The sequence below is a fragment of the Meleagris gallopavo genome, chromosome Z (genome assembly GCF_905368555.1).
Source record: "Meleagris gallopavo chromosome Z, MGAL_WU_HG_1.1, whole genome shotgun sequence".
NCBI lineage: Eukaryota > Metazoa > Chordata > Aves > Galliformes > Phasianidae > Meleagris > Meleagris gallopavo.
Window position 1 is genome coordinate 23,048,340 of NC_139435.1, and position 12,243 is coordinate 23,060,582.

Consider the following 12,243-nt stretch of genomic DNA (forward strand, 5'->3'; position numbering starts at 1 on the left):
CTTTTTCTCCTGTTTTCTGAATTTCACCTTTTAGTCTTCTCTATTCACAACAGCATTATTATATACTTGGCTGTTTCTATCATTCCCAAATTCTGTCAATGAGTTGTCACCTTCTGTTTATGCTGAGTAACTTTCTTCATTTCTGCTACTTGGTTTTCAAAGTCCAGTCTTGTCTGCATATTTCCTACTTTCTCTTTGGAAATTTTGTTGACATATTCCTATTTTTTTTCAGGTCAACTTTTTTGATAATATTTTAGCTAGATAAATATAGACCTAAGCTTGAATTTTACATGCTTTCTCTGAAGTCTCATTCATTCAACATTTTTTGATTATTTGGTCAGATCTTAATATTTTTGTTATTGTTGATTATTTGGTCAGATCTTAATATTTTTGTTGTTGTTGTTGATTATGCCAAAGAACTGAAACATCCTCCTCCCAATTATGTGAAAAGCACTAAACACTATAACTAAATCACAATTTAGTTATATTATTCTGTATTATACCCTTTGCTGGTATTTTGATCTCAATTTTTGAGCAATCATTTGAGATGGGAGAAGGAAGCTGGAAGCAGTAGCGCAGGACTAGAAGCAATTTTCTCAATTAGACTGGTAGAGAATTAAGTGCACAGGAAAGGGGAGCAGAGAAAGCTATCTCTGGCCAAGAAGAATAGGAATACAGAGAATTATCAAAAGTTAATCAAGTTAGACTTTCTGAAAAGTTAATTACAAATACTATAGAGACTTTAAGAAAAAAAATATTTTAGGTATAGGAAGGGGTTTTATGATGGGAATTGGTAGGTTTCATTGACAGAGCTATGGTATGAACGGGAATGGGGATGAAACTGGGTTCAGTAGAAAGGAGCCTGAATGTAACATGTCTGTGTTCATGGGAGAGAAATGTGCTAGCAAAATCTCAGTCTTGTATCTTGGTGAAGGTGAAGGATGACACACCATTTTGTGGGAAGTGCACAGGTTGGTGTGAGATTGGTTACTATGGAAACACCTGAGGATGGTCAAGAGGGTATTAGGGCTTCTTCCACCCTAAAGATGGCCTGGCTGAGGTGCATTTACACTAATGCACACAACATGGGTAACAAACAGGAGGAGCTGGAGGCCTTTGTGCATTTGGAAAACTGATGTAATTGCCATCATGGAAATGTGGTGGAATAATTCACAACTGTAGTGCTATGATTAATGGCTACCAAGGCAGGAAAGGCAGTGATATGGCCCTCTGTGTTAAGAAAAAACGTGAATATCTGAAAATTAATGATGGTGATGATAGGGTTGGGAGCTTCTAGGTTAGAATCAAGGTAGTCAATAAGACAGACATTATCATGGAAGTCTGCTGCAGGCCACCCAACCTGGGTAAAGAGATGGATAAGATACTTTATAGACAGATGGGTGAGGTGTCACGGTCTCTAATCCTTGTTCTCATGAGGACTTCAACTTTGCAGATATCTGCTGGAAATGTAAGAGAGCAGAAAGTGATTAGTCCCAAAGGTTCCTAGAATGTGTTGGAGATAACTTCTTGACACGGATAGTGAGGGAACCGACAAGAGAAAGCATGCTCCTGGATCTGCTGTTTGTTAACAGAGAAGGTCTTGTGGGGATGTAAAGCTTGGAGGTCATCCGGGGCAAAGTGATCATGAAATGATGGATTTTTTTCAGTCCTTATTGAAGCGAGACGAGGAGTCAGAACTGCCACCTTGGACTTCTGGAGGGCTGACTTGAGTCTCTTTTGGACCACAGTTGAGAGAGTCCCCTGGGACGTAGTTGTGGAGGGCATGGGATCCTGGGAAGTCTGGGAGTACTTTAAGGAAGATGCAGGAGTTGACCATGCACAAGTCATGGAAGACAAGCTGACGGGAAGGAGACTAGCCTGGCTGAACAGAGACCTTTGGCTGGAACTCAGGAACAAAAGGAAAGTTTATGTCTTTAGAAGAGGGGGGAAATAACTTACAAGGATTACAAATATGCAATGAAGCTGTGCAAGGAGAAAATTAGAAAGGCCAAAGCCCAGCTAGAACTAAACATGACCACTAAGGTGAAGGAGATCAGTAAGTATTTCTATAAATACATTGATAGTAAGAGGAGGGCTAGGGAGAATCTCCATCCCTTGTTGGAACACAGTGACCAAGGATCAGGATAAAGCTGAGGTACTTTGCCTTCTTTGCCTCAGTCTTAGTAGTAAGACTAGTTGTTCCCTGGACACACACCCTCTTGTGCTGGATGATAGGGATGGGAAGCAGAATAGACCCTACATAATCCATGAGGAAATTTTTTTGGATATGCTTCAAAAGCTGAATGCTCACAAGTCCATGGGGCCAGATGGATTGCACCCTAGAGTGCTGAGGGAGTTGGTGGTTGAGGTTGCCAAGCCACTGTCCATCATTCTTCGGCAGTCCGGGCTAACCAGGGATGTCCCGGTGGATTGGAGACTGGCAGATGAGATGACCATCATCAAAAAGGACCAGAAAGGTGATCCTGGTAGCTACAGACCTATCAGTCTCACCTTGGTGAGAGGGAATGTTATGGAACAGATAATCTCGAGAGCCATCATGGACTAATTAGAGGTCAACCAGGGGATCAGGCCCAGCCAGCATGGGTTTGTGTATGCTAGATCCTGTTTGACAAACCTGACTTTGTTCTATGACAAAGTGACGCGCTTAGTGGATGCGGGTAAGACTGTTGATGTGGTCTGTCTGGACTTCAGTAAAGCCTTTGACACTGTCCCCCACAGCATCATCATTAAGAAACTGGCTGCCCACAGTTTGCATGGACATGCACTGTGCTGTGTGAAACATTGGCTGGATGGCTGGCCCCAGAGAGTTGTGGTCAGTAGAGTTAAATCCCGTTGGTAGCCGGTCACGAGTGGTGTCCCCCATGGCACGGTACTGCAGCCACTCCTATTTAACATCTTTATTAATGATTGTGATGAGGGAATTAAATACACCTTCAATAAGTTCACAGATGACATCAACAGGGAGGGAGTGTTGTTCTGTCAGAGGATAGTAGGGCACTACAGAGGGGCCTGGATAGACTGGATTGATGGCCAAGGTAAACTGCATAAGTTTTATTAGAGCCAAGTGTCAGGTCCTGCATTTGGTCACAACAAACCCAGACAACCCTACGGGCCAGGGGAGAAGTGGCTGGAAAGCTGCCTGATGGAAAGGGACCTTGGTGTACTGTTGGACAGTCGGCTGAGTATGAGCCAGCAGTGTGCCCAGGTGGCCAAGAAGGTCAATGGCATCCTGGCTTGTATCAGGAATGGTGTGGTGAGCAGGACTAGGGAAGTCATCCTGCCCCTGCTTGGCATTGGTGAGGCCTCACCTCGAGTACTGTGTTCAGTTTTGGGCACCTCAGTACAGAAAGGACATTGAGGTGCTGGAGCAGGAGCAAGGAAGGGCTACAAGAGTGCTGAAGGGCTTGGAGAATATGTCCTAGGAGGAGAGACTGAAGGAGCTGGGGCTGTTCAGTCTGGGGAAAAGGAGACTGAGGGGAGACCTTATTGCTCTCTTCCAATATCTGAAAGGTGCTTAGAGCGAGAGCGGGGTTGGTCTCTTCTCACTGGTGACAGATGACAGGATGAGGACAAATGGCCTTAAGTTGCACAGGGTAAGTTTAGGTTGGATATCAGGAAGCACTTCTTTACTGAAAGGGTTGTTAAGCACTGGAATAGGCTCCCCAGGCAGGTAGTTGAGTCACCATCCCTGAATGTGTTTAAAAACCGTTTGATTTTGTGCTCAGGGACATGATTTAGCGGAGGGTTGTTAGAGTTAGGGTAGTATGGCTAGGTTGTGGTTGGACTTGATGATCTTTAACGTCTTTTCCAACCTGAGCAATTCTGTGGTTCTGTGACCTTAAAAGAACACTGATTTCTTATGTAAAAAAGGGCTACACATCTGAGGGGAAAATGTGTGTGTGTGTATTCATTCATACATACATACATACATACATACATACATACGTAGTGTCTAGAAGTGTGATGATACAGAGTTGATCATGGACACACATGAAGTGAGATCAAAAACCAAAGTGTAATGCAGAGAGAGATAAAAAGTAGAAAAGTTATTTTATTACAGGTATATGGATAAGATCGGAGGAGAGGTTTAGAAAAAGACATGAGACATCACAAATTTAGTGTTATTTTTACAAATGGATTTATTTGAGATTGCACACTATATGTTAGTGTTTGAACTGATGAAGAAGGGGAACTATAAGCTGACTTTAATAGTATTGAAAACTACAGAACAAAGCCGTTTGGGAGTATAATTCAAAGGAGAGAAGCAAATTAAAAAATAAAAATAAAAATGCTGCAATAGAATATTGATCGGTAGTTCTGTGAAAACTGAGTAATATATATAAAACTGAGAACAGAAAATTGTTCTAAGAGTGTCCAACAAATAAAATATGAGGGATTCTAAGTGTTATTTTGGAAACTGTGCTGAAGTGGGCAAGAAAATAGAATGCTTTAATATTTAACCTGTCAAATGAAGCTATACTTAGAGCAGACCATTTGTGTTAAGTTGCTTAAGTATTTTAAGTTATGCTTGTTTTTGAAAAAAAGTTACTGACGTCACTTGAAAGTTGCCTGTAGATACATCTATTTCTTGAGGCTTTTTATGTTTTTATTTTGGTTTACTATAATTATTATTTTTTTTAACTTTTAACTTTTATGTGCACCAAAGCAGGAGTGTGGTATGGATTTCTCATGAGTGGGCAGGGAATAGATGCAGTGATACAAGAATACAAGAAAAAACATCTCTTTAGAATGACTGTCTCTTGCAAGTATGAGAAATCCTACTGAACACTTCATGAAGGAATGTGGCAAAATTTTATGATCTAATTCTGTTTTCTTACTTAGACCTCCATTTTCTCTCTATCTGAAATTATGATTGATAAACTGGAGTATACTTAAATCTTCATATATACTTTTGAAGTCCTGTCTCTGGATTTCCATGAAACATTTCACTGTGGACAGTATAGAGGGTTTGTAGGCTTGCAATGTTTTCAAAGCTCTTTGAAGTTTGGCATGTGTCTGTTCTTGGGCAACTGCATGGTTTATATATTTCAGTACTCAAGCAATCAAAGAATCTTTCATATATTTTCAGAGTCTATAAATACAATTAATCCACATTAATAAACTGTGATCCCCTTGCATCCAAAAAGCCAGGGTTAGGGTTTGCATTAGAGATTGCTAATGAGAAGCTGAATCTGTGAAAGAATGTTCTTTGCAAGTTAGTAATTTCACATTGGAATTTTGTTTTGGCTCTAAAAAGTATTTGGACATTGTCTGACCACATGGCTGTCTTAATCTTATGGGATGCAGAATAGATACACTACCAGTCAGCGGCTTTTTGTCTGAAGGGGTTGGATGGCAATTCACAATTCAGAAAGGCAAATATGAAAATAAGGTTATGTGCTTGATTCTTGTTGGAGTTTAGGCCATTCTAAAATGTGCTAATGTGTTTCTCAGTTATTTGAGTTAAGATGATATTGTTTTTTAACATAAACAAGTCAATCTCAGGCTGTTGCATCTGGCCTTTGCTGTGTGGGAGCTTGATGGGGAGTGAAAGAAGCGTCAGTTCAAAATGAAGTACGCTGTTGCCTCAAGACTTCAACCTTGCCAAGGCTCAGCTACAGCACATTAAAGTTGTGTGTGCTTGCTTTATTGTTGGAGTTGGATATATTCTTTACTAAGACTTTGTTATTCTAGGCCAGAATGTCGACAAATACAATTTAAAAACGAGCAGGAGGGAGCAGCACTTCGTCTTAAGCTGCTGAAGTGATGCAAGGATATAAACTTGATATTCTGACTTTTTTTTTTTTTTTTTTTTTTTTTTTTTACTATTTCTAATTCAGATTTTTCTGTGTTTCTGTCTTAGAAATGAAGACCTAAAACAAATGCTGGAAAGCAGTAAAGATTCTGCAAAGCTGGATGCAATGAAAAGGATTGTTGGGGTATGTGATTATTTATTTATTTATTTTTCTTCTTGGACATGAATACCCTTTTTACCTCACAGATTCTGCACAAAGTTGAAATTTCTGGATAGTGTTTAAAAGCAGCTGTGGAGTCTTTAATTTGTACTTTTCTATCAAAATATATACAGTCATGCAATTTTAAAATATGTGTTCAACAGTGGCAATATTCCTGTAAATAATTGTTTTCAGTGAGGAGGCAAGGTGAGTGGTGCAGTTGATTTCCTGGAGGGAAGGGATGGCATCTGGGAGGACCTGGACAGGCTTGAGAGAGGGCCTATGCCAACCTCATGAAGTTCAGCAAGGTCAAGTGCAAGGTCCTGCACCTGGGTCAGGGCAATCCCACGCACAGATACAGGTTGGATGGAGAATGGCTTGAGAACAGCCCTGAGGAGAAGGATTTTGGAGTGTCAGTTGATGAAACATTCAACATGAGCTGGCAGTGTGTGCTTGCAGCCCAGAAAGCTAACTGTATCCTGGGTTACATAAAGAGAATTGTGACCAGCGAGTCGAGGGAGGTGATTTGCCCCTCTACTCTGCTCTCATGAGATCCCACCTGGAGTACTGTGTCCACTTCTTGGCCCCCACCACAAGAAAGACTTGGAGTTGTTGGAGAGGGTCCAGAGGACAGCCATGAAGATAATCCAAGGGCTAGAGCACCTCCCTTATGGGAACAGGCTGAGAGAGCTGGGACTCTTCAGGCTGGAGAACAGAAGGCTCTTGAGGGATCTTGTAACAGCCTTCCAGTACCTGAAGGGAGCTTACAGGAAAGCTGGGGACGGACTTCTTATTAGGACATGTAGTGACAGGATGAGGGGAAATGGTTTTAAACTGGAAGAGGATAGATTTAGACTAGACACAAGGCAGAAATTATTTACTGAGAGGGTGCCCAGCAAAGATGCAGATGCTCCCTCCTTGGAAGCATTCATGGCCAGGCTGGATGGGGCTTTGAGCAACCTGGTCTAGAGAGAGGTGTCCATGCCTATGGCAGGGGGGTTGGAACTAGATGACCTTAAAGGTCCTTCCAACCCAAACCATTATATGATCCTATGTTAAAATATAAAATGGTAATTGAGGTTTTTCTGAAGGAACTGCCTTAATTCAGTAGTGAGAAGTAACAGTGGTTTGTTGGAGTGTATTTAAAACTATATATTTTGCTTTTGTTTTTACATTTCTTTAAGATGATGTAAGGATATTTTTTAATTGAGCCTGTTACCTATTTATTTGTCCAAGTATTTCAAGTCAACTGTGTATACCTGCAGTGGTGATAATATGTTGCTTAACACCATAGTGTGTTTAAGCTCTGTAAGCTAAACATCTTGAATCTGATAACAGATATTTTTTTTATTTCTGAAAAGTATTAGAAGAATGTGCTGTGGGAATCTGACTAGTATCCAGTTAGCTTTCATTCTGGAACTTCTGCAGTTGCTTTCACTCACGGCTCCTTCAATTTCTTTTGGATGCTCTTTTTTCATTTTGCTTACTTTTTATGTGGCTTAATCTTCTCTAAGCACATACTGAAGTGCGTAGTTGCTGGCTATATCCTGTGTTACTGTTCTTTCCTTGGATCCTAGAGCTAGTGACTTCTCCCTTTCTTTGGTATCCTCTAACAACAGAGATTTTACTCAAGTCGGTTGTCTTCAGCTTTTCCCTTTGCAACCCTTGATCCTGGTCCTAATAAAGACATAAATTATGTGTTAGTAAGCATGGCCCTTTGGAGGGCAGTATGTAATTTCTTCTGCTTTGCTCAGTAAAAATCTTTCTTTTGTTTATTACTGTGGTCAGGAGAGCTGGAGAGAGTTGCAAGTTGCTTACTTTATGTTCTTTTTCAAAAAGGTGGCTAGATGTTTAACTGCACTTGGAAACTTTTACAACTGAATGCATGTGGGTTTGAAGCAATTGGAAGCTATTAAATCAGGTCAACTTTAAAACTAAGATTTACCAGATCAGTACTCACTCCCACTACTTTCTTTGTTGATGGATAATTTGTGCTCACTGCTGCAACATATTCAAAGCAGTTCTTAAAAACACTGTCTTTACCAGTAAGTGTATAATAGTGTGACAGTGTGAAATTTAACCAATAGCTATGGTTCTTGATGGTCTTAGGGAGGAATTCTGGATATTCCCTCTTGTAAGATGCTCAAGTTTCTAGACTGTTCCCTATTTTTAGCTTTAGTCCTTGTTCTATATACTACATAGTGCTGGAGAAGTATTACTTTCTTGGATGGCAGTAGATGCCTTCATGTCTTTGATGTTTGTTTTTTGTTTTTTTTTCATTGTTTCACCACTGCTCCATTTCTTTAAGCAAAAATAGTCTTCTAGCTCATAAGGTTGGCTATTGCTTGACTGACAATGAGTTGCTTATGTTAAGATTCTCTGTTTTCAGTCTGTTCCACGCTTTCAAAGTATTTACTGCTAACTTGTGTTTAAACTGTGCCTCATGACTGATACCTGGTACCAACCTTTGGTTCATGTAGCCAGTTGGAACAATGAGCTTTACAGGTCGGGACTGGGACCTTGTGTAATTAGTATGAGGCCTGTAGCTGTAATAATATTCTTGCTGGGCACAAGAGACACTTGTGCATTCAGAGTTATGTGCTTACATTTAGTAAGCTCTCAGGCATGATATGTTTTTCAGAGATAAAAGACATCCTCTGCCCTTATTACTAGAGGAAAAAGGAATTTGTCAGAGCATTGTTGAATGGGTCTCATGGGAGCACTGTTTTTTTTCCACTAATTTTAGATAAGAGAAAAGGCTGTATAGGCCAGTAATTTTCTTACTCTTTTAGTAGACTTCATCAAGATGGACCTTCCTGTGTTTGTATAGGTGTGGCGGAAAAGTACGAGGAGAACGCTTCTTACAACTCTTTTAGCTGCTTATTGCTCTTCTAAAGTGGTTGGCAAATTCTCTTCTGGGGAGAAGGAAATGTTTTACAAATAGAACAATACAGACAATAAATTCAGAAACAAATTAATCTGTCTGGTTTTCCACAGAGACATTTCTGTATGTCCATCCCTCACTTAAAAAAAAAAAAGAAAAAAAAAGAAAAAAAAAGCTTAGCGCATCCTGTATTATGCACAGTATTTTGAAGGGACAGAAGTGTGCACAGACTTGTGGATGAAAGTAAAGATTCTTGATTCAGAATGTTCCTGTCTGTGCAGGAACTTGTGTATCTGTGCACAGATGCAAAAATGGTGTGATAAGACCGTAGTTTTGGAAAGGATGATCATGTTCCTCCAGCTTAATATTCCATTTATGCTAATCATTATGACTATGTGAGTCAAAATATAGTCTTCTAAAAGAACTTCAGTACATATTTACATTGTATACTGGAGCTGTTACAGTGGATGAGTTAAATAATGGAAGTGATTTATAGAGTCATACTGTTACAGCCTATAAGGGAAATCTTTAAGGATTCTCTGCATTTTTGAATAACATAACTTCTGCTGCATTAAGATGTGAAGATTGTTAATATGCTATTTTGTGTTACTTTGCAGTGCACATTATTACTGGGTTATGCACAACTCTGGTCAATCTGAATCTTACTTGATTTTCTTGTTGAACTCTTATCCTTTCCAGTATGCTGACTGGATCCCAGCTTGCCTGTATCTGGAATTGATCTTTTCTGAGCTTGTCAGTCTGCAGCAATACCCAAACTAGAAGATTTGTAACACATCGTGCAGTCCCAGGGTTTGCAATTTTGTGTGCGGATATGAATTATTGGCAGACATGCTGCTGAAATTAGATCTAATCAATGATAGAGTTGCCCAGCTGAAGTGCTTCACTTTATTCCTTTTGGTGTATTTGGTTTTGATAAATAGAACTCTTTCCTTTAGCTATTCATATATGAAGAATGAAACTGAACTGGGTTTTTGTTAGCAGTGCTCTTTACTGAGTGAACAACCGTTGTTTACTCTACATCCCAGTTTTAGACTTTTCTGACGTCAAATACAAACACTTCCTTTAAAAACAACCACACATACTGGTAGGTTGATAGGCTGTGTGTTTACTTTGTTATTTTTTTGTTCTCTGTACTTACTTTAGTAAGGCCTTCTGTGTTAAACTTCCTGTGGAAACCAACTGTGCTTTGATTTTAGTGTAATGTCGATTTATTTATTTTTCTTCTTGGTTTTCTTCTTGTACACTAAAGTCATTCCTGAGAAATGAAGTAGGATTTAGTCCTACAATTTCTTTTGAACTTCTTTCTATTCATCTTTTTTCTTTTTCTTCCTCTTATCTTTTTTCGATAGTAGCCCCCTGAAGTGGTGTTCTGTAACACTTTTCAGATGAGGAAAATTTCATTAATTTTGGAAGAATTTATTTTAATTTCTAAAACATTAAAATTGCTTTGCAGCCTAGTAGGGTAAAGCCCAGCTTCTTGGTTGCGCCCTTGCTCCCCTACTGTCATTCCAGCCTGCACATGGTGGTGGTGCTGTTGTATGGATGGCATCCTGCAGTATCCAGTTGGTTGGCTGTTTTTTTTTGTTTGTTTGTTTTAATTCAGACTTTATGTTCCTTACAGATCTGTAATAAGTGTCTCTTACCTTAAAAAAAAAAAAAAAAAAAAAAAGGTCAAAAAGTAAAACCAGAACACTAATAAATAATGCTATTATTTTATTATTTTTTTCAGATGATTGCGAAGGGAAAAAATGCTTCTGAGCTGTTTCCTGCTGTTGTGAAGAATGTTGCCAGTAAAAATATTGAGGTATTCCTATAGCTTATTAAAAACATTGTTAGAGAAGATCAGTGCATAAACAAAAGTTTTATCTAATCGTATCAGACTTCAGCATGAATTGTAAAGTGTTTCTAGCACTTTTTTTACTAGAATTGCTATTTTAAAAAAAAAATTCCCTACAATTATAGCGTTAAAGAAAAAGTTCTGTGTATAGATTAAAGGAGGACTTTGGGAGGAGAGAGACGACTATTGATGATTTACGTTATAAAAAATAATCAAAACCACATGAAACACTCAAAAGGGTTGATAAGAGAAAGCTTATGGAAGCATGTGGTTGCAATTAACTGCTGAGAACATAATCTCTTCGAATTGTAGTGTGATTTGTGTTACAATGCATTTGAAAACATCAAATACAGATTAACAATGAGGAAAGAGTGGAGTAAAAAAACTTTCACTGAGCCTAGTCCTATACTATACTTACAGAAATGAAATATCCAAGCATTAAGATTGCAAAGGAAGATCACTTTAACACAAGTCTCTTAAGAAATTTATGATTAGACAGTAGTTGCTGATGAAGTGTGTTAAGAATAATATTTTGTTCGACAACACTTAAATATTGTTAAAGTCTTTTGATAACTTAATTTGGAAGAGTTATTTTAATGCTCTTCTTATTTATGTGAATGTCTGTGATCTGAGAAGATTACAAAACAGAAGCTTTCAAATCTCAGAAGATCTTGGAAATTTGTCAAAGGGGGAAGTAGGTCCCATCTTGAGTGAAGAAACTTACTGTTGTGCATTTTAACATCAAATCTTTGTGTTGTTTGGTGTATGCTTTAACAGACATGGAGACTTTAAAGCAAGGCTATACATGCATTTTAGGTCTTGCCTTTATTCATTGGCTTTATATGAATAATTATGAAGGGTATTATGTGAAAAATGATGGACTGAAGAAAGATTAAATGTCATGTAAGAGAAGCTGGTGAAGAAATTGGGTCACAGTCATCAGTGGTAGGAGTTAATTTCTTGAGACAGGAATGAATTTCTTTGACTTACACTTAATTATGTCATTAAAAAAATAATTATGAGGAGACTTAATAGCTTTTTCAAGAGTTCGATAAATAAAAGCAATAGCAGAAGTAAAAGATTTGTTTGTTTACTATCAGTTTTATCTCTAACTGTCTAACTTTTCCCCAGAATCAAGTGGTAAATGCGCAATGTTTCTTGCTTTTGTGTCTTTTCTTGCTTTCCTGTGAAGGGAGGATGTGAGGGAAAATGTCCTATTTTGGACAAAGATTATCACTTAAATTTTTATCTAGGATTTTAAAAAACTGAGTTTGTCTCCAACTAAGACTTGTTTATATCCACAAACTTTCCATGTGGCTTGAGGAGATCTAAAACAACATCTGCACTAAGAAGTTGTACTGCCAGGCGTTATATAAATAAAATATTATTCAGGTACACTCAGTACCAGTGTTATGCATACCAAGTCTGCTCTAGTACAGAGGTTCCAAAATTGTAGTTGACTTGACAGATTAAATTTGGATAAAAATTGTATGTGTCAACTAACAATTCCAGACTGCATAGTGACA

General features: G+C 38.5%; 1 protein-coding gene across 2 annotated transcripts in view; it reads left to right on the plus strand.

Annotated features, from left to right (window-relative positions):
• The window catches only part of AP3B1 (adaptor related protein complex 3 subunit beta 1), a 162,327-nt gene that overhangs the window by 16,499 nt on the left and 133,585 nt on the right, over positions 1-12,243 (plus strand). For both annotated transcript variants that reach the window (XM_085212812.1, XM_085212811.1), the window contains exons 2-3: positions 5,885-5,960; positions 10,610-10,684. In XM_085212812.1, the coding sequence (XP_085068938.1) occupies positions 5,885-5,960; positions 10,610-10,684 (151 nt within the window). The remainder of the gene's footprint in view (positions 1-5,884; positions 5,961-10,609; positions 10,685-12,243) is intronic.